The sequence below is a fragment of the Perognathus longimembris genome, chromosome 16, assembly GCF_023159225.1.
Source record: "Perognathus longimembris pacificus isolate PPM17 chromosome 16, ASM2315922v1, whole genome shotgun sequence".
Lineage (NCBI taxonomy): Eukaryota > Metazoa > Chordata > Mammalia > Rodentia > Heteromyidae > Perognathus > Perognathus longimembris.
In genome coordinates this window covers 45,808,192-45,833,066 of record NC_063176.1, presented here as the reverse complement: position 1 = coordinate 45,833,066, position 24,875 = coordinate 45,808,192, and the positions used below count along the sequence as shown (strand labels likewise).

General features: G+C 45.6%; 1 protein-coding gene across 3 annotated transcripts in view; it reads right to left on the bottom strand.

Moving 5' to 3' along the window:
* Positions 1 to 24,875, bottom strand: part of Ccdc149 (coiled-coil domain containing 149) — a 72,176-nt gene that overhangs the window by 27,266 nt on the left and 20,035 nt on the right. For all 3 annotated transcript variants that reach the window (XM_048363877.1, XM_048363879.1, XM_048363878.1), the window contains 5 exons: positions 22,250 to 22,411; positions 20,859 to 20,897; positions 10,755 to 10,862; positions 1,224 to 1,340; positions 50 to 222 (listed from right to left, as the gene is read on the bottom strand). In XM_048363877.1, coding sequence (XP_048219834.1) covers positions 50 to 222; positions 1,224 to 1,340; positions 10,755 to 10,862; positions 20,859 to 20,897; positions 22,250 to 22,411 — 599 coding nt within the window. The remainder of the gene's footprint in view (positions 1 to 49; positions 223 to 1,223; positions 1,341 to 10,754; positions 10,863 to 20,858; positions 20,898 to 22,249; positions 22,412 to 24,875) is intronic.

Genomic DNA, 24,875 nt, shown 5'->3' with positions numbered 1-24,875 from the left:
GAACACCGAGGACAGCCTGCCTTCCCCTGCACGGGGCGCAGTCACCCACCTGTTCTCCATACACAGCGCGTCCACGTCAATGATACGGTTCTCGTGCCCGCCCAGGATGTGGTTGAGCTCCTGGTTCAGCCTCTCCACTTTGTCCTGGTAAGAAGCCCGCTCTTCCTTGACATCCTGAAGCTCGTCCACCGACGCCTGCAGGTCATGCTCCAGAGACTCGATCTGAAACCCAACAAGGACCCTCACCAAGAAGGGCTCCTCACCTGGCTTTCCTGCCAGAGACAGCGCCTCCTGTCAGTGGGCTGAGAGAGAAACCCACATGCATGATGCACTGGATAAAAGCTGGAAAGAAGGGGCTACCTTCCAAATCCAGGATAGGAGAGGCACAGACACCTGGGAAAGAGCCCTGAGGGCCCCCACCCTACACACACACACACACACACACACACACACACACACACACACACCAAGCTCACCCTCAGACCATAGACTTAGAGAGGGCAGAGCCTGGGGCCTTACAAACAGTTTCCCAGCCCGCCCTATTCTGGTCTTTACAACCAATGCATAAGAGGAGGAGCAGGAAGCTGAGTCTCCTGCCTTGCTCCTAACTAGGGCTCAACGCACTGTGGTGGATCTGCCTAAGAAGCATCGCTCAGCATTTTAGCGGAAAGTTGTAAATTAAAGCCAGCTTGTCACATCTCCTTCCCTGTCTGTCCTGGGTAGGGACAGGTTTCTTGTGCTCAAAACAATGGGGAAAAGCCAGATACCCAGAGGGAGTCAGTTTGGGAACCAGGCGCAGAACCAGGGAAGTAAGGCCTTGTATCCTCCAACTCCTCCCACACTCAAGGAACGGGCATATAGCCACTCCTTGTAGTCTAGTCCAGCCATGCAAATGCAACCACATCCCCCCATCTGTATGTGTGTGCGTACATGTGTATTTGTGTGTGTGAGTGTGCACAAGCAGGTACTGTGGCTTGAACCTAGGGCCTCATATTCATGCTTAGCTTTTTCCCCCTCAGGGCTAGAACTCTACCACTTGAGCCACACTTCTACTTCTGGCTTTTTTGTTGGTTCACTGGAGGTAAGAGTCCCTAAGATTTGTCTGCTTGGGCTGGTTTCAAACTGTGATCCTCAGATCTCAGCCTCTTGAGTAGCTAGGATTACAGGTGTGAGTCACCAGAGCCCAGCCCCATCCCACACTGTTAACAGACATCACCAATCACCTGTTCCTTAGCTCGCTCGAGCTGTTGGACCAAGTCTTCCCGCTCATGGGCTGCAAAGTGCCGCACGCCGATCTCTTCATCTCCTAGTCTTTGCTTGGCAATTGTCATCCTCAGCAGCTGCATTTTCCATTAGTAGAACAAGGACAGAGAGAAAGGGAAGAGGGAGGAGGGAAGATATGAATGAACACATCTAAATAAAACCCTAAACACAAGGACACTAGTTAGAAACTTCTAGAAGAAGACAGTTCTTCAAGGAAGGCTGAAGGAAAGCCCAAGACAGGTTGCTTGCCAGTATTATGACATTTTAAGAACATTAAAACTCTCTATTGCAATTTATGCCCTTGCACGTATATTTGTGTGCACACACTGTGTAAAGCTGGCGGGAACCCACATTGGGCACTAGCTTGTGGATGTAGCCGATGTGGATCACACAGTTATTATTTATTAGTATATTGAAAATTATCTACTTGGAAACATACAATGCCTTATTGATAGCTGTAGTATAAATATCTTTATGGTACCCTGCTGTGCCCTGGAGCATGGAGACATGCTAATCTAAGTGTAACTTTGGGCCCGTTAATCACTCTCCCTTCCCCAGCTTCTCCTCCCGCCCTCTGGGTCTCTGAGAAACACTATTTCCTTCTCCTAGAATTTTTAACATCCTTCTGTGAGATTCTGTAACAATGCTGGGGTTCTTTTGCTTAATTTGGCTTAAATCATCTACATAGTCACAAATGACAGGATTCCCGATTCCCTTCTTCTTTTTAAATGCCAAATAGTCTTCCATTGTGAATATATACCATAGCTCCTTCTCTTGTCATGTGCCAATACTGGAGCTCCAACTTCATACACACACACACACACACACACACACACACACACACACACACACACACGCCTTTCGCTTGCCTATTTTGCTCATGCTCTACCACTTGAGTCATGCCTCTAGTCTGACACTTTTCGGGTTAATGGGAGACAGGAATCTTACACATGTTTCTGCCCTACAATCCTTCAGGGCTCAGCACCCGAGTAGCTAGAATTACAGGCATGAGCCACCAGTGCCCAGCACCCCATATCTTCTTTATCCATTCATCTGTGGGTGGCGATTTTGCTGTGAACACTGCATCCGTGAACATGGAACTGTAGGTATCTTTTTGGTATCCTGATCTCTTTTCCTTTAGATGTATAACCCACAGGGGGATGATCATGCTGTGGTTTCTATCATTCATTCATTCATTTGTAGGAACCTCCCGACCACTTTCGCCAGCAGCTGTACTAATTGAAATCCCCACTAACAATGTGTAAAGGAGTCCCTCACACCCTCCTCCCCAGGCTTCTGACATCCTGACCAGAGTCCCTGAGGGCCAAAGGTGCTGTAAGGAAACTCAGGCGCAATAAACATAGAAGCCACCATTCAAGACGCCAAATTATGAGTCTTTATTGGACATCCGGAGGACGGCAGGTGGACTCTCATCTCAGAGACTAGGAGGCCCAAATGCAGTTAGCACAAAGCTTAGATAGGCCCAAATCACACAGGTGTGTGGACTCAAACCCAACCAAAGTGTTCTACATGAGCAAAGCAAACCAGATGAGGACACTTAACCCTAATAGAAAAGCAAACCATCTAGGCAAACAATTATTATATATTACTATATAGTATTGTTACATATTAATATATGTAATATATGGTTGACATGCAATAATATACTAACATATTATATTAATTATGTAATATATTATATATTAATGTATAATATGTACTATGTATGATATATTACATATTATGTTATAATATATATTATAGTCAATATTATATATGATATATACATATACAATACACACATATATGTATATATATATATAATAAGGTGACTTAAAACAGCAGCAGATATTATGCAGAGCTTAGCCCCTTCTACGCCTCCTTCCATCTTCTCCTGGAAGCAATAGCTCAGTATTGGCAAATGCAGGGTTGACAATCATTCCATTGCTCCCCAAACTGAAGTTTGAAGACATCTTTCCCACCACACAATTCTTGGTTGTGACCCCAGAACCCCAAAAGTTCATTACAGGGAGATGACAAGCAAGCTGACAGACCCAGTCCTCAGCACTGAGGCTCTGGGACAAGACGGCTCCTGCCTTTGGCAGGAAGCGTGAGCTCAGCTTGGAAAATTGGGTATTTTTCCTGATGCGTGAAAAGCAGACTGACAGCCTGAACTTTAAGTAATAAAATACCACTGTGGCTTTCCTTCACAATACGCTTCACTGCATGCTTAATTTAGAATCACACGATTATGTTTGCTTAATGCCAATTAATTATTAAACATGTTTATTGAGGTCTGACAGCCATATAAGGGAGTCATCGTTTATATACTGGATGCTGGTGAGGCTTCAATAATTACGTTAAAAATCATTTGGTGTTTAATGTGCATACAATATCGCCTCTTAAATCGCAAGGCTGTGTTGCTGGAAACACTTATTTTTAGAAGGGAGGCCCGCGTTGGTAATGGCTGGGTCACTGGTTGAGTCTGACATTCAAGTGCAGTGGGTAGAAGGGACCTGAGGAGGTCATTGCTATGGGAACCTGGAGCCCAGGGAGAGCCCCCCAGCCCTCCCCAGAGGCAGCCCACGGCCTCTGGAGTCAGCTGCCTACAGCTCCCACGGGGTCTGCAGTGCCTACGCTGTGCACTCTTGACAATGTGTCTGAACTTCTCTGGACCTCGTCCTTCCCCAGAAAAACCACAGTAGTATGAAGGCTGCCTCTTGCGTGAGGAAGAGAGAGGCATTCCAGGAGAGTTTAACTTAGGGAATCAAAAGAAAGTTACAAGCCATGGAATAAGCCTGGTAGCTCATGCCTGTTAATCCTAGCTACTCAGGAAGCTGAGATCTGAGGAGCACGGTAAGGAAATCCTTTGAGACTCTTACCTCCAAAATGCCAGAAGAGGAACTGTGGCCAACTGCCAACCTTGAGTGAAAAAGCTCCTAGGCCCTGAGTTCAAGCTCTGGTACTGATACACACACACACACACACACACACACACACACACACACACTTTAAACCCCATGAATAATATTCACTACAGATCCCTGGGTCCTGTACTACCTATACAATGTAAGAACTCATCACAAACAAAACCTCTTTCCCCTGGACTTCGGCTCCAGCCCCTAACCAGGGGCAGTATTCTCTGGGAACCTAAGTGCTTCAAGAAGGTGAGCTGCTGTTCTGATGGCTGCTTTCTCCTCCTCTGGTCCCCAGAAAGCTCCCCCACCCCACCCGAGCCCACTTGGAAAGTCGTTCTCTCTTCTGAGCTGGAGGAAGCCCCACTCAAGCCGGCCTTATCTGGAGAGCACAGGCAGATGTTGATTTCCACCTTGGAACGGGTCCGAGGCAACTGCTAGGGGCATTTAATTCCCTAACACTGGCTGCCACAATTCTACCGCCAGCCCCTGAAGGGGAGCCAAGCTCTGCGCAGCCTCGGCTCTGCCGCCGAGAGATGCGTCCATTCACCGGTTTACAGAGAAATAAATGTTTATGAATGAATGATGGGTGAGCGGGCGACTGCGGACGAGGCCCAGCTGCAGCCAGGCTGTGCCTGCGGGACCTGTGAAAGCAATGGCGCCTGGTGTCCGTCCCCAGCTGCAGGGGCCTGCCCTGGCTCGAACCTTCATGCCGCCTCCCCAGGCCTTGTGACCTGATCTGCCTTTCATCTCTTCTCAGGCTGCATCTCTTGCTGCCCTTAACCATCCCTCCCTCATTTTATTCCCTTTCCAAGGCCATTACCCCGCTAGAAGCAGGCAGGTGTGGGAGCCACCATTCCCTGAGAAGAACTGTCCCTATCTGTGTGTTCAGAGCAAGCTATCTAACCTTGCTAAAATGCACATGAGTTATTCAATTTACAAAGAAGAAGTGATCTTACAGACAAGGACAGCCATGAATGGCTTCCCAGGCTGTGCACTGCACAACACCAACTCGGGTGTTTCCCTTCCCCCTGGGTGAAAATACAATGCACCATTCATGCAACTCTGCACAGAACTTGAAAAGGGCAGTCCCCAGCTATAGGTGGTATGCTTGTGGCTATTAGCTAGAGCTTTGGGAGGGCTGAGTGCTGGGACCTTTCTCACCCCAGTCTTGTGCACAACTATAAATAACCACTGGGGGCAGAGAGATTAGCACCAAAGGCATTTACTAAAAATTGACTTGATGGAATGCTGTACTGTGTGACTGGATAAATGGGACTATGGAGGCCCTACTCTTATTGGGTTTTTCACAGCCTTCCCAACCATCTGACTAGCCCTCAAGAAAGAGCTCTACCTCATCCTACCCTGCTGTCTCAAGCTCATGCCTGCCTCGGGGCCTTTGCACCTCTTCCCACCACACTTGCTCCAGTCTTATGCCCAGGTGTGTGTGCACATAGCTCTCCTGAGTGCCTCAGACAGCGTCTCTGCCTCCCAGCTCACACCAGTCTCCACCGATTATGCCTGCCCGTTTAGACCACCCTGCCCAATAGAAATGCCACCAGTTTCCACAGTCATGATTGGAAGCTTGATCACAGCTCTGTGACACTAGGACACATGCTGCCCTGTGCCTGCTGTCTATGTGCTCACTGTCACTCTGTGGCTACAAGAATGAAAACCCCGTGAGAGCCGGAACTCAGGTTTCATATCCTAGGCCATAACCAGAAGGTATAGTTGGTCTCCTAAGAAGACGGTCGGAGGGCTGGCAATGTGGCTTAGTGGTAGAGTGCTAGCCTAGCATTCATGAAGCTCCGGGTTCGATTCCCCAGTACCACATAAACAAAAAAAGTAATCATAAAAAATTAAATAAATAAATGCTTACCGAATGGACAAAGAAATAACATTTAAAAAAAGAAGAAGAAGAAGGCAGTCGGCACAATTTGAACTACGTAGATAAAGCACAGAGAAATCAAGTAGCTGGCCCAAGATCACCTGGCCAGGAAGCTCCTGAATTCCTGTGAGGTAGCTCACGGTCTTCATGGCGTTCCATCAAGAAGATTTAAAGCAGCCTGGATTCCTGCTATTTCCCTAAACAGTGTGAGTATGGAGTTATTACAAAATATATCTTGGGAAGAACCAGTCAGTCCTCTGCTAGGGAGTCTGATTTTGATGTGTAGTCCACAGAATGAAGAACAGAAACCGCACTGTCTTGGCCATGAGGTCATTGGGGGGGTCCACACTCATCTAAGCCAGGAAAAACTCAATGAGATGGGGTCTCAGAGCTCCAAAGGCATGTGGTTCCTTTGATGTAAAACACTGCCCACCTCCCTAAGCCTTCCTTGGCATCACAGACATGAGTCTTAACTTATTAGTAAGCAAGGCTTGATGGGAAGAGTGGGTGCAGACCTCCATCACTCCCATGAGTCTTTGTGATCAAGACATTTAATGGCCGGTGGGAGCTGTGCGTTATTACCACATCCTCCTCGGCACAGGGATTTCCTCAGATCCAGGGCATCTTCCCGCTCCCTTTGAAGCACAGAGCAGAGCCTGCACCACAGAACTCTCCAGTCCCTCACCCAGAGCCTCCACACACATCACAGCTGAGTCCTTTTCTTCTCTATTTCCAAAACCAAGTATACTTTAATTAGTCACCTGCATGCTCATTGTTCTGACTTTATTGGCTGGTGGCTCTGACTTAATTGGTTTACTCAAACCCATCCAAAAGTCCCACATCCATACAGAGAGGTATGACATTCACAGAAGGCCTCTTTGGTTTTATGGTGCCAAGCCCAGATAAAACGGCAGTACTTAAAGACCGTCAGCTGGTGTAACATAAAGCTCATTATTAAAGGCAACGCTCTGTGTGTATGCAATATCACAACATCTACATTTAAATTAGCCAGCAGGGGACCCGGAAATGTGAATGCCTGATACCCACTCACATATGAGCACCAACCACAGCGATCCCCAAGCCCAGGGCTCACTCACCCTATCAGGCACTAACTCTACAAGGAAATCAACATGCAAAGAAGCTTCTAGAAACACCAAAACAGTGACTCTCCCTGGCCAGTTCTGGATGGTAACGAATCTAGGGATTCACCTGCCGATGCTAAATGGCAGGTTGCCACAAGGCTCCCAAGCCACGGGACCCCCATGTTGACCCTGGGGTCCCTCCCTTCCATAAGTGCTCATCAGCCAGGGCAGCCGCAAACCTCTCACGAGGCTGTTTGGAAATGCTTTATGGCACCAGGTTTCAAGGCTCTCAGGGGTGGGGAATATTTTCACTGAAAGGCCATTTAAATATAGTATCATTTGTGAGCCACACAAAAGCATCAAGACAGGGAGATGATTGTGGGCAGCCGACAAGAAAGCACAGAAGACGCACATGCATCTGTCCTGTCACATAGCAAGTGCTTACAGGGGCCACAGGAGGCCCAGCCCTGCAGGCGGAACAATCAGCAAAGAGCCAGGGCAGAGCCTTTCCTGGTATCTCACTTCTCAAATCGAGCTTCCCGAAGGATATCTAAGGCTCACCCCATAACATGGCGACGTGGAGGTAGAAAGCTCCCAAGTTAACAGTTGCTCGTAAAATCATGGTCAACCTGCTTGACCTCACAGATGGAGTCCACCCACAACTATCTGAGTGTGCTTGACCTGAGCGAGTCTGTCCTGGCTGCAGGAAGGACATTTGTCTCCGGTGCACCCCGGCTCCTTGGCACTCTCCGCTCCCTCCTCAGGTGGCTTCCCAAAGGCTCTTGGGTTTGTTTTCCTCCCCTGCCTAACAGTTTGCTTCTCTCCCATCCGGAGGCCCAGGCACTGTAGCACACACAAGCAGGTGGAATGCAGTGTGAGGTCATGGAGGCCGGGCCTACCATGACAAGGAGATGGACCTGGATCTGGAAGATGATGATGAAAGGGCTGGAGCAGCAAGTGATGTGATGAATCTAACTCCTCTCCCCCCGCCCCCCCCCCCACCAAATAAAACTCTAATCCCTTCCTCTCCCACACCGGCCCAGCCACCTCTGAACTTTGCTTTGGAATGTGCCCACCTGCCCTTCATGGTGAGGACAGGGGTGGGCTGGGCTGGAGGGGGGATGGGGAGGACACAGCCAGGAAGCACTGTGGTCTGAAAAGGTGGCAGGAGTCCCAGGGGCTTTTGCTTGCTTCTGTTTGTTTTCTGAAGAGGGGTTGGGGGAGACACTGAGCCCTACACCACCCTCCAAGTACCTTCTGGCAGGCAAATTGCTTCATGGGGCCATGAGGGAGTCCCTAAGTCCTAAACCTTGCACACAAAACAAAGTTGACAAATGTGCCCAGCTACTGGAATAATGACCCAGCGCACCAGCAAATCACAACACTCAGACTGCAACAAATTCACAAGGATCCCCGGGCTGGGCTTACAGCGCACGCATGCGCACCCAGTGCCTTCAGCACCTGCCAACATCAAATCCTAGAATTCCTCATGATCCAACAGAAAGCCAAGGGCTGGAGGCAGGGCTCCAATGGTAGAGCACCTATCCACCTAAGAAAGCATAAGGCCCTGAGTTCAAACCCCAGGACTGTCAACAAAGATAAAAGGGAAAATAAAAGACAGAAAGGTATTTTGGATTACATAGGGGATGGGAGGAAAATATGAATAACAAGAGGAAATAGGAAACACACACACACACACATAGAGAACAAAGAAGCATGAAAAACATCACACCTTCAAAAAGTTTTGGTGGGCTTATGAACTCTCCAAACCCTTTCTAGTATTTTCATGAACTTAAACAAAATGGTTGCTCACATTTATTTCATTTTATTTTTCTCTAGAACTCTGCCCTCCTGCTGGAGAAAGCGATGAAGAAGGGTTGGCTTTTTAATTATTGGCCAAGCACCTAGGTTACAGCTGGATCCTTGTAATGACCCATGAGCCACTTGGGAGGCCCGATCAGCTTGTCCAGAGTTAATTAGAACCCTTCTTAGACATTCTCCTCCTCCTCCTCCCTCTTTTTCATGACTGGGAATAACAGAACCTCATCTTTCAGACAAATTCTAAATCCAAGAAGCTTATCAAGAATTTTGAGGCAGCCAAGGCGAAGAACAGACTGGGTAAAGAAGGCTTCTGTCTGAGTTTATTTTCCATTACTGTCGCCGAATGGAAGAGGCTGGGGACTGTTACAATTCGGGATGTTGGCTAGCCTGGGCTATATCACAACATGGAGATGATATCGCGTGGGTAGAAGAAGGAGGCGAGGGAGAAGCCATGTGCGAAGCAGGGCTCACTTGGTGAGAGATGAAGCGAGACAGCAGGAAGGAGCCTCGCTTGCTCTTTCATAATGATGGGCTCTTCTGGGCACTCTTCTGAGAAATCTAACCCACTCCAGCAAACCAATGATATCCCTTTTGGGTGGCCATAGCCCAATCACCCTCTGCTATGCCACCTAGTAACACCTTTCAATACAGGTCCCACTGGGAACCAAATTTCTGGCAGATGACTCTGAGGAATAAACCGTATCCCAACCAAGCTTCTTTCCCGCTGAATAGAGGCCTTCGGATGAGGCCTCTCCACCTAGCAGCAAGCAGTCATCTCTGGCCTCTTATTAGGGAAGAACGGTCTCCCAGACAACTGTCTCCCAGACAACTGTCTCCCAAACAAATCCATGCATTGTTTTTAAGAGCGAGCAGCTTTCAAAAATGATACCTTCCAAGAACAACACTTCCCCACAAAAATGCCTGTCAGCACCGTTTGTCAAGGAATTTGGTCATGGCTAGAAAACATCTCCTCAGGAAAAAGATCTTACACACACACACACACACACACACACACACACACACACACACACACACACGTTATTTTCTCCAGTCAAAATCCAACTCCATTTCAGTTGTAAAAACCATCCCTGGTGAGAAGTTAGAAATAAATCTCTCTTGGCAAAACAGGAAATTATTGGAGGGGGGCGGGGGGAAGGGGATTTAAACTTCGGTAGTTTTTCTCTTCTTTCTTGATTGTACTTTTGTACACAGTTTCAGCTGGGAGACAGTGCTCACATTTGAGTTTATGAGTTCATATTTTATAATTAACGTTGCCAACAGTGGGAGGGGGGAGTTGATTAATACCACGCAATGGATTTTGAGCAATGTTCCATACAAATTGCCAAATTTAGCAATAAAATAAATTGGTTATGTGAACATAATTAGTAGGAGGACTACTTAAAATTCAAACCCAAACGCGAATAATTCCAAATCGTCTGAGCTACAAATCCATTATTTGTTTAGAAGAGAGGAAAGCAGAGCGTTTGAGTTTTATTTTGCCCGCAACAACAACGTTATTCACCAGCACGTGGAACATAATGAAACTTCTACAGTGGGGTGGGTGACAATATTTTAAAGCTACCCCCAAACACACACATGCTCGTGCACGTGCACACACAAAGGGGATGTAATAAAGCTAAGAAATGTGAAGCTGTGAATTTTTTCATTGCAAACGTAACCATCTATAGCAAATTTCTCAGCACACATGGCAGTTCATTTTCCTGATGGGTTTGGCGACCCACAGCGATGCAGACAGAACTCTCTTCCTTTCAGCAGCCATCGTACCTTATTGTCGCCTTGGACTTCTCCAAGCCTTTGCTGGAGTTCTTTAACTTCCTCTCCCAGATGTTTATTCCGGTCCTGAGAATCTCTCAACAGCTGTGCAAGATTAGCCTGGAAATAGCAACACATCATGATGTCAGTCAGAAATGGAGGAGTGGGGTTAGTGCAGGGCTTTGGTGGTTTATTAATGATGGCGTCCCAGCCCAGCTGTCTCCATTAAGCCCGTGAGTGTGAACACAGCAAGGGTGTGAGTCATGCCACTATCTGCTGCACAGAAGGAAGTGAAGTTGGCCGTGAACGTCAACTTGAGGCTGTCCTTTGTCTCTCACGTGGCTCAAAAAGGGCACTTGGGCAAGGAACGAAGGAGTTAGTCATACTCGACTACTTCCAAAATTTCCTAGGAGTTCATTGCCACAAAGCCCTTCTTGAATATGGAGAGTTCAGTTTCACAGCACAGCCAGCCGCATAGGAAAAGCTTCCTTTTGTTGCTTGGATTGTCTTTTCTTTTTGTAAAAAAATTCCTTCTCTTGTTAAATGAGATTCTCTTTGCTACCGTAATGCCCAGTATGTCCATCACAATTCCAAGAGGCAGCAAAGAGGAAGCTAGTGACGGGCAGTCACTAGCTAAAATCAGGGTCCAGGGCTGAGTCTTTGGTCTCCTGGGCTGACTTCACCTGTTCAGTTCCCCACCCCATCTCCACGATGTCATCCCTCCCACAAGCTCTTCCTCCTGCCCAGACTTGGGTCCCACTCTTCCTGCATGGGGAGCTCTGCTAGCCAGCTCTTCCAACAGAGATTCCTCCTTTTGCTCTGAGCATGCAGTGTCCCCGGCTCTCCTATCACTCACCTACTTCCTCCACTGATCCTTAGATTTCTGACTGTTCCATCTACCTCATGCCTCCATCCCCTCCAGCCTTGAACCTGCCAGCCCCTACCCTGCCTGCACCCGGCTGCTAATCCTCACCTCACCAAGTACTCTTGTCTAATTTTAGAAGGATAAGATCACAACTGGAAGGCAGGGATGGTTTTCAGACTCAGGCTGGATAAAGGGAGGAAAGAAAAGGAAGGAAGGAAGCTGTCATGAGGCAGGCCTGATGTCTGCAAGGTGTGAGCAAGAGGCATGCCAGGAGATTACACGTTGTTCCATAGATTTCTGGATGTTGCTGCTGAGAAAACCCAAATTCAAAGGCTCTGGGGGACAATCTGATTCTAGTGGTTGATCTCCAGGATTTAATGCTAATAATTCAAGGAATACTTGCACTGGTTGCCCTAAAAAGAGGCAAGGAAGAGGAAGAGGAAGATTAAATCTTGGCCTATCACCTCCCTCCTGTAGCCCATTGGCTGAATGTCAGCTGTCTCTGTCCTCAAGAGCCCCAACCCCCCTTCCTCCCTTTATCCTGCTTCCTCCTTCTTCTCCCACGCCAGGCCTGATCCATTTCCGCAACCTTTCCATCAAGTTCTTGCAGGTTTCTGACCCCTCTGAGCCTCCTTCAGGCCTCTATTCAAGGCAGCTGTTCAAACAAGGGCCACCTGGACTACTCGATTTAAATGTGGCAAACACCTCCACTGCTACTTCGTCTTTTTTTTTTTTTAACAGAACAATGTGCCATCTTTTAACATAGCATATAATTCACGTCATGGTTTATTGCTTACTGTTTATTTCCTTCTCTCTCTCTTTGCGAAAATATAAATTGCGTGAAGGGCAAGGAGCCTGGTTTGCTCTTCTTACCTCTCTAGCACTGCTATGGAAGTTTCATAAACGTTGTTAGATGAAGAAGATGAGAATTCGTCCAGTCTGGAAGTCATTGGTCTCAGCCTAGGGAAGCATCTAGGAAGTGCCAAGACATAGCAACCACAGGTAGAGCACTTGTCCCCGTGGCTTTGATCTCTTCTCACAGACTATGAGCATTGCTCATTGACATAACCCAAGTATCCAGCCCCATATTTGCAAAGACCCTATCCCATTCCCATCTCTGCAGATGTGTCTTCTTGTAAGACAGGGTTGTGACAGATGAAGATCAACCACCATCTTGTAGGATACCTCTGTGGACCCCTGGCTCCTCTGTGATCCTGCCTCTGCCTCATTTGTGATTCGTATATAGATTGCTATGACAAATACTCATTGAGTAACTACTATATGCAAGGCCTTGTCCTAGGTCTAAAGATCAAGCCAGGAACAGCACAGACAAAACCTCTTGCCCTTATTAACTGAACATTTAGTCAGTTACACAAATTATATTATACCAGAATAAATAATGACTTAGCAAGCCAGATAGTAAGGCCTCCAGAGAGAAATTAAGTAGACATAGGAACAGGGGGTGAAGAGAAGGCCAAGACTAAACCACAGTTAGAAACAGAGAGTGAGAGAGCTGTGGTCATCCTGGGGGAAGTATAGGCAGGGAAAAGGCAAGCTGGTTCCCATCTCTCTTTCCCCAACACATTGCAAACTTCTATTTGGAAGAACAATCAAGACCAGGCGGGAAGTCTGGCTCCCGGAAGCACAGCGAAGTGAGAGACGCCCCCAGTTCCTCCCCAGACCCTCTGTTCTCTTTCTTGAGGGGCTCTGCTTATCCTCCACAGTTACTCCAGAATGTTCCCAGAACGAGCATCCAGCTCGCTCCATCCAGAGCCCAAGGCCAGCTGCACGTGTTCAGGCGGCTCTCACGTCTCTGCTGGAGGGTACGCATCAACATCCCTTCCAAACGGGGAGAGGGGCTGGGAGATGGGCTTCCAAGAGTAACAAGTAAAAAAAATCAACAGAAAACCAAAACCAAACGCTGACACTTCCCTACCTTCCCTTTCTGAATCACTAATGGCTGAGTCCTTCCAAATAGTCAGGGGCCACTGTCACTGCTAAACTCAGAGCAACTCAGCCTTCACAGGTGAAGGGATTGATGCTGGTCCTCCTTGATCTAACATACAACAAACACGGGACTGAAGAAGAGAAGGAACTGAAAAAGACATCAACATAAATTCCCCTAAATGTTCATTGTTAGATTCAACACACAACAAATCATGCTGTTAGACTGTTATACAAGTCTCTGAACACATACTCTCCATTTCTATCTCTTATCTGGTCCCAAACCACAAACCACAAACAATTAGGTTGCAGCCTGGCACCGGTCCTTGAACATCACTTTGAAAAGCATGGAGATCAACCATGCTCCCAGATAACTGGGTAGAGGCCAGGGCAAACACCCAGCAAAAACTTAGTCAAGGAGTTTAGAGATGCACAGGGCAGGGGTACAATGGGAAATAGGGATTTAGAGACCCAGAGCTGTGATGATCAAACATGACTTATTCTATAACCTGGCTGAAGAGAAAGCTATCAAATAAAGTCAAGAATTTCCAAGAGTTCACCATAAATCTACACCAGCCTTAAACAGGACTCCTGTGGTACAGTGGATGGGGGAGGTGCCACTGTAATTTTCTTTTATACTGAACAGGTGTATTACCTGTCAACATACAATTCTTCCCCTGTGCAACCTTTCTACCTATGCAACTCTAAAACAATACCTTTGAAAACCAGGAAAAGGATGATTCTGATATGGTACCTTATTCTTTGACATACACCTTGAAGAACAATGAGGACAACAACCAAAGCCGCCTGTTACAGAGCACCGAGAACAGAGGAGGGAAACTCATACACAATTCTTCTGACCAAAAATAACACCATGACTCACACACACTCACTGGTACAATCCATCAAGGAGCAGGGGGCTCCTGTGTACAATTCATCAGCTATGCAGAGTGTTTTGTCTCTGTGTTGTTGAGAAGGGCTCTGTGGCCGTCACTTTAGAATAGCAGCAACTATAGGAAGGAAATGATGGGAGATGTGGCAGATGGCCTAAGGCTAGCAAGAGTTTCACAGAGAAAGAAAACGAGCCCCAGAGATGATTTCTTCTGTCTCTCTGATGGGAATGAGGACGGGGGAGAGCAGCAATAGCCAATTGTGGAAGCGTTGACAAAGGAACTCGTTTAAAATATTCAGATGAGATAGGGCCAACATTAAAGGTTGACATTTTCACTCTGATAATAGGGAAAGACACAGAACCTGATTTAGGTCTGTCTTTCTACCGAGGAGCCAATCTGTTAAAATTGTGATAGGGAGGGAGGGAAGAGAGATTTGAGGGAAGAGAGGAGATTTGAGGCCCAAAGGACACTGCAGCTCTCCATTCTGACAATCTCAGTCCTTAGGTGCAATGACGTGTACCCAAGCAAGGCACCAAAACCTGCTCCCCCTGTGGGATCCAGGACGCTCTAGAAATTCTCTGTGATGTAGATGACTAGCATCGCGTGAAGGCAGAGACCAGGGAGTGGAGAGAGAGGCTGGTGTCTAATGAAAGCTCTTCCCTACCTTTCTTCAAGTCCTGTTACATCCTACACTCCAGCTCTGGCCAAGCATCCCTTCAGTTCCCCCCGGCCCCCAATGCCACACGCTCTGCCAGAGCCAGGAACACTGGGGACACAGCAACATTTCTTCACTATCAAGAAAGGATGGGAGATTTTTGTCGACGTAATTATGCATCATATTTGGCAAGGACTGTTTCATCTGCCAGGATCTGGTCATCAGGATTGATTCACAAAGCAGAAACTTCAGGAGATGAGCTATAAAAAGAAAATGCTAATCTTTTTGGATGGAAAAATAAAAGATTTACTAAGTGCCATTGCTCTCCTTGCTATTGGACACGGATAGGAGGAGAACAGGATGTGTCATCGCAAACTATCCCACTTTGACAAACGATTCTTTTGAGATGAAGGCCACTGAATTCAGCAGGTCCTTAAAGGGGTTCTCGTGTCCCCTTTTCTACCCCAAAGCACTTGCCTCTCCAGGAGTAGGGAGAAGATAAAGTCTCCACCAGGAACAATCAGAACCAAGCTACGCTTTCATAAACAGACCTTCCCGAAACTAGCCTTATTTATTATTTTGTCCACTCTATTTCTTAGTCACTTCTCCACAATTCGACAACACTCAGAGCCAACTTCCCTTTCCTTTGTTAAAGTGGTATATAACCCTCTCAGTCTATTACTTTGAATTTCACTACTTTTCGGCAAGTTCTCATTATACAGAAAATGTTAATAGAACTATATGATTTTTTTTGCCCCTGTTAATGTATCTTTTGTGCTTTAAATTTACAGGTCCTAGTCACAGAACCTAAGAAGGCAGAGGAAAGATTTTATCTCCATAATGGGAGGAAAATGGAGTGATGAAAAGTTTAAGATAAACCTTCTAAGTATATCCTGTTCCAGACACTGGGAATAGAAGTCAAAAGAGGCCATATGTTTTCACCTGAGTCCCTAAATAGTTCAAACCAGAGTCCAGGAGAAGAAACGATTGAATTTTCAGGAACAATCTCTCAAGTCATCCTGTTGGAAAGCTATTAGATACACATCATTTTAGTGATCAAGCCATGGGAGTTACTCTATGTCACACAATAAAACAACGCATACTAGAAAGCTCTGTAATACACTGCTGAGTTTGCAGACCTATAAAATCAGAATAGGAACTCAAAAATGAAAGGAAAATAAAATGAGAAACTGGGTAGGGAAACAAAAGACAGAATTTTTTTTTTTACCTAAGCACTCCCTCAAGAAGAATAAGGATAAAGAGAGAAAGAAAGAGGCAAGAGATCAGATTTAAGAAAAGCTGCATCATAGAAGATTGAAGCCATGGACCTCTTAACTACGTAACTGCCATAGGGGAAAGCAAGATGAAGCAGGAATACATTAAAACACATGTTTGATGAAACATCAAGTGTTCTGGAGAGGTGTGTTTGATAGCAAATTTAATTGCAATTTCTACTTGATTGCACTGGTCCAATGGCAACTGGTGTGTTTATGGTAATAGAAGGAAGCTTCCTTTGCTTAGCTATGACTCCTGTTCGGAGCAGCTGCCGAAGTGATGGCCTGTGTTGCAGTGACAACTTTCTTATTTAAAAAAACAAAAACCATGGAGAATGGATCCATGCATAGGTGTTAGCTGTGCACAGAGCCCATTTCCATCGCTTAATTGTGAATACATACCTGGAGACAGGTTCCTTGCCAGGGCCGCTGGCCACCCCTATTGAAATGGGCTTGGAAGGTTGCTATTTAAATTAGTATCTCCACCATTACCATTCTGCTTCTGTCCATTAGTGGCTCCCCTATAACTACCAAGTGCTTAAGACTCTGTGACCTCCAAATTTCTGATCCATTTGGGAAGCGTTCTCACATTCCTTGCAAAATCTTTGTGAGGACTAAAAAGGCGAATAGAAAGTGGGGTCCATAGGATTCAAATGGAGGGCTCAGAACAGCTGAAGCTGGAATCTTCTTCAGCTTCCCCGGTGTGACAGTTAAGTCACACCCTGTTCAAAGTGTTTTAGAAAGAAGCATCTCAAAGCACTTGCCGTCTGTGAGGGAACTTTAGGTTCTGAGCATCAAACCAGGACACACGTACAAAGTCACTCTGATTTGTGTCGCAGGGGACTAATGTAAGCTTGACCAAGCAGACTTCTCTACTGAAATAAAAGACTTCCCCCACCCCCAAAGGATCACTCTATGCAGTTTTCTCCAGGGCTGTCATCTTGCGTATGTCACTGTATAAATAAGCCATCACTTTGTAGAGACAAGAAAGCAACAATTCCCTCCCGGACCAAGAAGGATATTTCCCATGATACATCTGCTTGAAATCAAACAGGAAAAGACAAAGATCTTAAAGATGCATTCTACTGTTTGTTCAAGGAAAAGAGTTTGCATGGAGAAAATGTGCCGGTGTGACCTGAAATAATCCCATCTCCTAAGAAGATGAAGCCACGATCGTTTAAATTCCCCTTTGCCTCCTTTGGAAGCCCTGCTTGTTTAGCAAAAGAAAAATATTAAAAGGGTCGTTTGAGATGTCTCGGCGGCATCTCACTGCAGGGTAAAGGTGCACAGGGTGTACAGTTCTGCCTGGAGTAACGAGGAGACATTTTCATTTCCATATCCCACGAGAAGCTATTAGTGTAATCACTGTTGTCACGATTTCTTCCTGGCTTCTTTAACGGATGATTTGCCTTTGGAAATTGAGTTGTTAAAAAAAAAAAAAAAGGATTCCAAGCTCAAAAAAAAAAAAAGGCACCAACAACTATATTTCTAAAACTACAAGTGTAAAAGTTCTAGTCTGTCCTCTAAGGAAGGGGGGAAAAATGATAGCCAGATCCTAGTAGGCACAGAAAAGAAGATAGGCTACAAAGATGCATTAGCAATCTTATTTCAAGTTTGCCTAGATGGTAGACAGTGGCTTTGTAAGACCATTGTCCACACAGCCTGAAGCCTGCATTTCCTTAGGCTTCAGGTCAGACTAGGTAATCAGTTTGTTTATTGGCTACACAGTTCAGCATTTCTGCCACTTGTACCCCAACTCCTCTACTTCCAGGAGTAATTAGTGGTTCCAACAGAGGCAGGAAGGCTGCACCATACAAGTTCCCATCGCCATACTAAATCACAAAGGGACAGAAACTAAACATCATACTAAAATCTACAGGACCAATGCTCGGGGCCTGGAACTTGTTTTGGAACGGTAAGAACGCAAGCTTGACTGACTGGATTTAAACAGATTCAACTCAGTCAATGTAAAATTCTTTATTATCAAGGCACAGAATGCAGATCCACTGCAAAACTGTAAAACTCCTTCATGAATACTAACAAAGTTTATAGAGGTGGCCAAGATGACTGCGTACAGCCATCGAGAACACCCAGAAATTCAAGATTAGGGAGTTTTGAAGGAGTAATGATAAATGTCCATGTGATTTTGTGTAGAAAAAAAAATCAATTAACTGCACAGAAAAATTAGACTCTAGATCAAACAAACACTGGAACATTTTAAACTAATGGCATTAACGAGGAAGGAGTGTGGCGGGAACAGCACTGACTGAGGTAATTGTGGGGCTGAGCTGCTGTTGAAAGGGACCCGTTCTGTATGGGGAAGGCAGAATAAATAAACGATTCACCAGCATTAAAAACCTCAAGGTAAGCTGGGTGCATACCTGTAGCACATGCCTGGAATCCTAGCTACTTGAGACACTGAGATCAGGACAATCATAGTCCTTAGTATGAAGCCAGCCCAGGCAGAGGTACAAAACCCCTTCTTAACTAATAGCTGAGCATGGAAATGTAAGCCTGCCACCCTAGTGATGTGTGAAGCTAAGATAAGGGGGGACTGTTTTCCAGGCAGAAAAGTCCACCAATTCCATCTCAACAGAAAGAAGCTGGGTGTATTGGCTCATGCCTGTCATCCCAGGTACCGAAGGAAGCAGAAAAACAGAAAGACTGTGGTCCAAGTGGGTTCCTGGGCAGTAAGCAAGACCTTATCTCAAAACAACAGCCAGTGCAAAAAGAGGGCTGGAGGCATGGTGCAGCGGTAGAGTACCTGCCTAGCAAGCATGAGGCCTTAAGTTTAAACACCAGCACCACTAAAAACAATAACAACAAAAAGCCCCCAAGGTGATCAACCTGCAGATTTTAGATATGGCATCTATAACAGAATGTCAGATGTTCTGTGGTTATTGATACATCATGAATGCTAGTGGGCCATTACAGCTGAAAACACCAACTTACAAAGTTCTCACTGATTCCAAAGTTCTGGTCCCGTGTAAAATACAGAACACAACATTGCACCTATTCATATCATCTCCTCCTGACGACTAACCACCTGTGATTAGAGGCATGTGGGAGCACAGAGAAACTGTGGAGTTAAGGACTAGCAAATATACCATTGGAAAAGATTGTTCTTTATAGATACACGAGAGACCAAATTGATCTGTAGTTCAATGAATCCATAACTTAATAAATTTAACACATTTACTGTTCACTCACATCAAAATCAAAACAAAGGTCTGGGATGTAGCTCAGTGGCAGAGTGCTTGCCTAGAAAGTGCAATGTCCTGGGTTCAATGCCCAGTACCAAAATACATAAATAAATAAAATTAAGAATTGCAAATGCGCATTTTTATCATCTAACAAACTTAGATGCTCACTTTTGTCAATTTAGTGAAACAAATTGAACAACATCCCAAGGGGATTTGTGTGTACAGGATCAGAGGAAGAGGTAGTAAGATGTTTCTCAGTTTTATCTGGAAAAGATAAATAAGAGAGATCCTACTAATTCTCGCTACTTTGGAGACAGAATAGGAAAATCCCGGTTCAAATCCAGCCTGGGTAGAAAAGTTTGTGAGACACCACTCCCCCTTCACAAGCCACAGCTGCCCATGGTACAAGCCTGTCCATCCTAAACAATACAGGATGCTAAGACTGGGAGGATCATGTTTGCAGGGCAGCCCCGGAAGAAAAGTTTGTGAGACTCCATCATAAAGAGGAGCGAAGTTGAGGTTCTGAGTTCAAACCCCAGTACCACCAAAGAAAGAAAGGAGAAAAGAGTGAAGAGGAGACGGTTATAAGCAGATAGTAAAATAATGTGAAGTAGAAATATTTAAAATAACATGTCATAGGCACAAAACTACACGGGAAGCTCAACAGAACATTTTTGAGTCCAAAACCCAAGCATGGATTTATTTATGAGAAAAATAGATGTCAGTAAACAATGATGGCTACCAAGCAGAGAACTCAAGTGAATTCTGAGGGGCTGGGAGTGTGGCTTAGTGGTAGAGTGCTTGCCTTGCATGCATGAAGCCCTGGGTTCAATTCCTTAGTACCACATAAACAGAAAAGGCCAGAAGTGGTGCTGTGGCTTGAGTGGTAGAGCACTAACCTTGGGCAAAAGCAGCTCAGGGACAGTGCCCATGAGTTCAAGCCCCAGGACTGGCAAAATTAAAAAAAAGTAAATTCTGAGTCTTGATGGAAGATGGATGGACTTAAGTCTGAATAAAGGGATCTAAGAGCAGAAGAGTGTACAGTGGCTATGGTCATGAAACTACTCCAAGTCTCCCCACAGAATCCGCAGAGACTGGGCTGCCTCCCCTCTTCACCATCAGGACCTCTGCCCCCGTGCTCTGTCCTTCTCCCACCAACACAGAGGATTATGGGAAATGAAAAGTGTGCTGTGTTCACTGAGAGACTTCCTGATGCTTCCATTGCTGTAAGTCAACAACTATCCCCATCCGACAGTCATCGGAGATTAGGAGTAAGTCTTACCTGCTTTCTCTTCTCGGGGGGAAGTGACGGGTCTCCATCCTACGGAGAAACAAATGCTGTAGTTCACTATGTGCGCTCAAACGATGAACCTCTCCAGACCCATCCCACCATCCTGCAAGCAATGTGGAGCAGCACGCTCCCGTGTCCTGTTAAAAAGTCAACTGGACCTGAGCCAGAATGACTTTGGAGAAGCCTGTAGTAGGGATGGGGACCTTTCTTCTGAATGGTCCTTGCTTAGCCTTAAATTCCACACTAGTATTATGATAAATTTAAGATAAATTTACACTGTTATTTGGAGGAAAAAAAAAACAACACTTTGATTTGTTGACCTGCCTTGGTTGCTGTGGCAGGGTCAGAACAAATGACTTCACAGACGTTATATCATCCCTGAATTGGATGTTCCCCTAGGTCCTGACTTGGGAATCACTTTTAATTTACATATTTTCTAAATCAATGCAAACTTTAAAAAGACTCCAAGATGGATCAAAATGGTTTGTGAGCAGAGCCTAATCTAAAGTAACAGTTCAATTGGCTGGTGTTTCTCTTTTAAATAGAACCAAAGAAACAGTGCCTGATTCACACACACACACACACACACACACACACACACACACACGTATTATCTATGGGTAAAATAATGGGAAGGGAAAACACAAGGATTTGTTCAAAAGTAAGCAGCATTGAGGACAGCCAGCCATGTAGGACTTTTTGCCTTTTAGAAATTGAAGTATTTTCCTTTTGTGCCATTTGGGAAATACAAACACTTCAGGTGAGTGAGCAAATACTCCCTAACTTAGATGCTGTTCCCATAGAAATCTGCATTATTCGAACCCAAGGAGTGTTTCTGTTCTATTTCTACTCCAGGGCAGTCCAATGATCTCACCTCAAGAAAGAACTGTGAACAACAGTGTCTGCACTTAAGGAGGGGGAGGGGTTGGACACATGCCTGCAATCCTATTTGGGAGCCTGAGATGGGGGGAAGGCAGGGGAGGGATTATGAGTTTAAGGCCAGATTCAGCAACTTGGTGAGGCCTTTTCTCCAAATAAAATAAGAAAGAAAGAAAAAACAAAGAAGCAGAAGTGGGGACCTAGCTGAGCGGCAGAGTACTTGCCCCGCATGCACAAGGTCCTGTTTTGGATTCAAATCAACGAACAAAGAAACTGAGACAGATTATGTGTTCGCACGCATGCACACACACTCACTGCCCTGTGTCTATTCCAGTGAAGAACCAGTGCGACCTGGAGTGGGCCTGGGTTTGGAGGAGATGGGCCAAAGCTTTCCTTCTTCACTTTCGCACTTGTGAAATGTCTGAACGCAATCACTGCCCCCCACTGCCACCCCATTTCCACCTTTATCGAGTGATGGCGGCACAGCGGGAGGAAATACGTACAATCAGCTCCCGGTACTTCTTCTTCAGGGACTGGTGGCGCTCTCGGAGCTGATTGGCCATGAGTTTGTACTGGTCCCTTTCCTGCTGGCAGGTGTCCAGCTCCTTGGAGAGGATCAGCAGGGCTTCCTTCTTGCTCTCCAGCTTTCGCTTGCACACCAGATACTGTGGACACAACACACCCAGCAATGGGTCAGAAAGGGCCCACCAGCCTTCACTCAATCACACACGCTTCACACACCCGCGGGTTATTTTTTTTTTCTTGCAGTACTGGAGTGTGAACTCAGGGCCTTGGTACTTGCTAGGCAGACACTCTACCATTGAGCCCCATCTCCAGCCCAACCCCTGTCATTTTCATGTTTAGGCATCATGTATTAGGGGACACTTGCTAGTGATGGAGATATATACATACAGACTGCTACAGTGTCTGGTGCCTGCTCCCCCAAGAACAGAACCACAACTGGGGATGGCGTAAACTTTCACAAACTGGGACAAATCAAATAATTCACTTTGTAAGTAAGTTTTTAAAAATAGGATATTTCGGGGCTGGAATGTGGCTTGGCAGTACAGTGCTTGCCTAGCATACATGAAGCTCTAGGTTCAATTCCTTAGCACCACATAAACAGAAAAAGCCGTAAGTGGTGCTGTGGCTCAAGTGGTAGGGTGCTAGCCTTGAGCAAAATGAACTCAGGGACAGTGCTCAGGCCCTGAGTTCAAGCCCCAAGACTGGCAAAAATAAAGGATATTTTTAAATTATATAAATCAGTTAATAAAATAGCTAGGCTTGGGCTGGGAATATGGCCTAGTGGCAAAAAGTGCTTGCCTCATATACATGAAGACCTGGGTTCGATTCCTCAGCACTACATATATAGAAAAGGCCAGAAGTGGTGCTGTGGCTCAAATGGTAGAGTGCTAGCCTTGAGCAGCAAGAAGCCAGGGACAGTGCTCAGGCCCTGAGTCCAAGCCCCAGGACTGGCCAAAAAAAAAAAAAATAGCTAGATTCTAGTTTTACTTTAAAAGGATGTAAACATCCAGAGGAGAATAAAATTTAGTCAAGTGCTTCTGGCTCATGTATACAATCCTAGCTACTCAGAAGGCCAAGATCTGAGGATTAAAGTTTGAAGCTAACCCAGGAAACAAAGTTCATGAGACTCTTATCTCCACTGAACCCCAAAAAAACCATTTGTGAAGGTATGAGTCAAATGGTAGCATGCCAGTCTCAAGTGAAAAAGTAAAGCAAGAGTGTGAGGCCCTGAGATCAAGTCCTACTACACACACACACACACACACACACACGCACGCACGCACACACAAAACATTATGGAAATTTTTACTAAAAGACATTGCATAAAGATATTTAATAAAAATGTTTGCAAACATATTGCTAATAATGATATCTCAGTTAAAATATTTTGTTCAAGATTTTGAAATCTGTTTTAAAATTTTTCTGAGATAAGTCCATATGGCTCTCATCATTTTGAAAATACCCCCAAAATGTAAATCAGAGTAATTGAATCAAACTAGAAACCACTACACTCAATTACTCCTGCTCAGAAAACACAGCAATGTTCATTTGTTTTTTAAATTTCCTTTAAGTAATTGTGCAAAAGGGTCTTAATTCAGCATGTCAGTTTACAAATAAATTGTATCTTGATTAGTGTCACCCCTTCCTTCCTTCATGCTCCCCGATCTCTCCCAACTCCATCCATCCACTTACGTTTCCAATGTTCACCTATGTACATTCCTATTATGACTGTATTCACCCACCATCCCTCTGTGTGTGTGTGTGTGTGTGTGTGTGTGTGTGTGTGTGTGTGTGTGTGTTGATCCTAGGGCATCAGGCCTGGACACTGTCCTTGAGCTTCTTTTGCTCAAGGATAGCACTCTACCTCTTGAGCCACAGCTCTATTTCTGGTGTTTTGGTAGTTAACTGGAGTAAGTCTCTATAGACTTTCCTTGCCCAAATGGGCTTCGAACTATGATCCTCAGATCTCCTAGTATAGATAGGATTACAGGTGTGAGCCACCAGAGCCCAGTTCTCAGTGTTTTTCTCACTCTTGAATTTGTTCAGTAGCTCAGCCTGATATGCCCAACTTCCATGATGCAATGCCAACAACCACCACCCAGACACTGCTCTTCAGAGCTAAGTATTTTAGCTGTACTTTGATCCCCTAAAAGCTGAGCCCTGGGCCGGAGCTCCGGCCTGCGGGTGACAGGAGCTCTTACCTGTCCTCTGCCCCACCGCCCTGTACCAGCAACCATGCCCCCTTGCCCATCAATCACCCTCCACACTGGCTGGCCTGAGCTCAGCGTGAACGCCACTTCTACCGGATAAATGACACCATCTGCTGTTATTCACCTATGGGAAATGTGGCACTAAATACCTTTTGAATTTGTCCCGTAAAAACCCAAATTGAGAGCATTCGTGAAAACAATTTATAGTTTCATTATCCCCTGTGACATGGGCGTTTTGTCATTATGGACGCTCACACAAAGCAGACGAAGTCAGCATTCCCAGACCATGGTAGTCAATGCTCCTTTAGGGACAAAGAGCATTACTCATATATAGTGCTTGCTCGGAACTGACTTCGTTAGGTTCAATTTCAAATAAATGAAAGGGAGAAAAGAG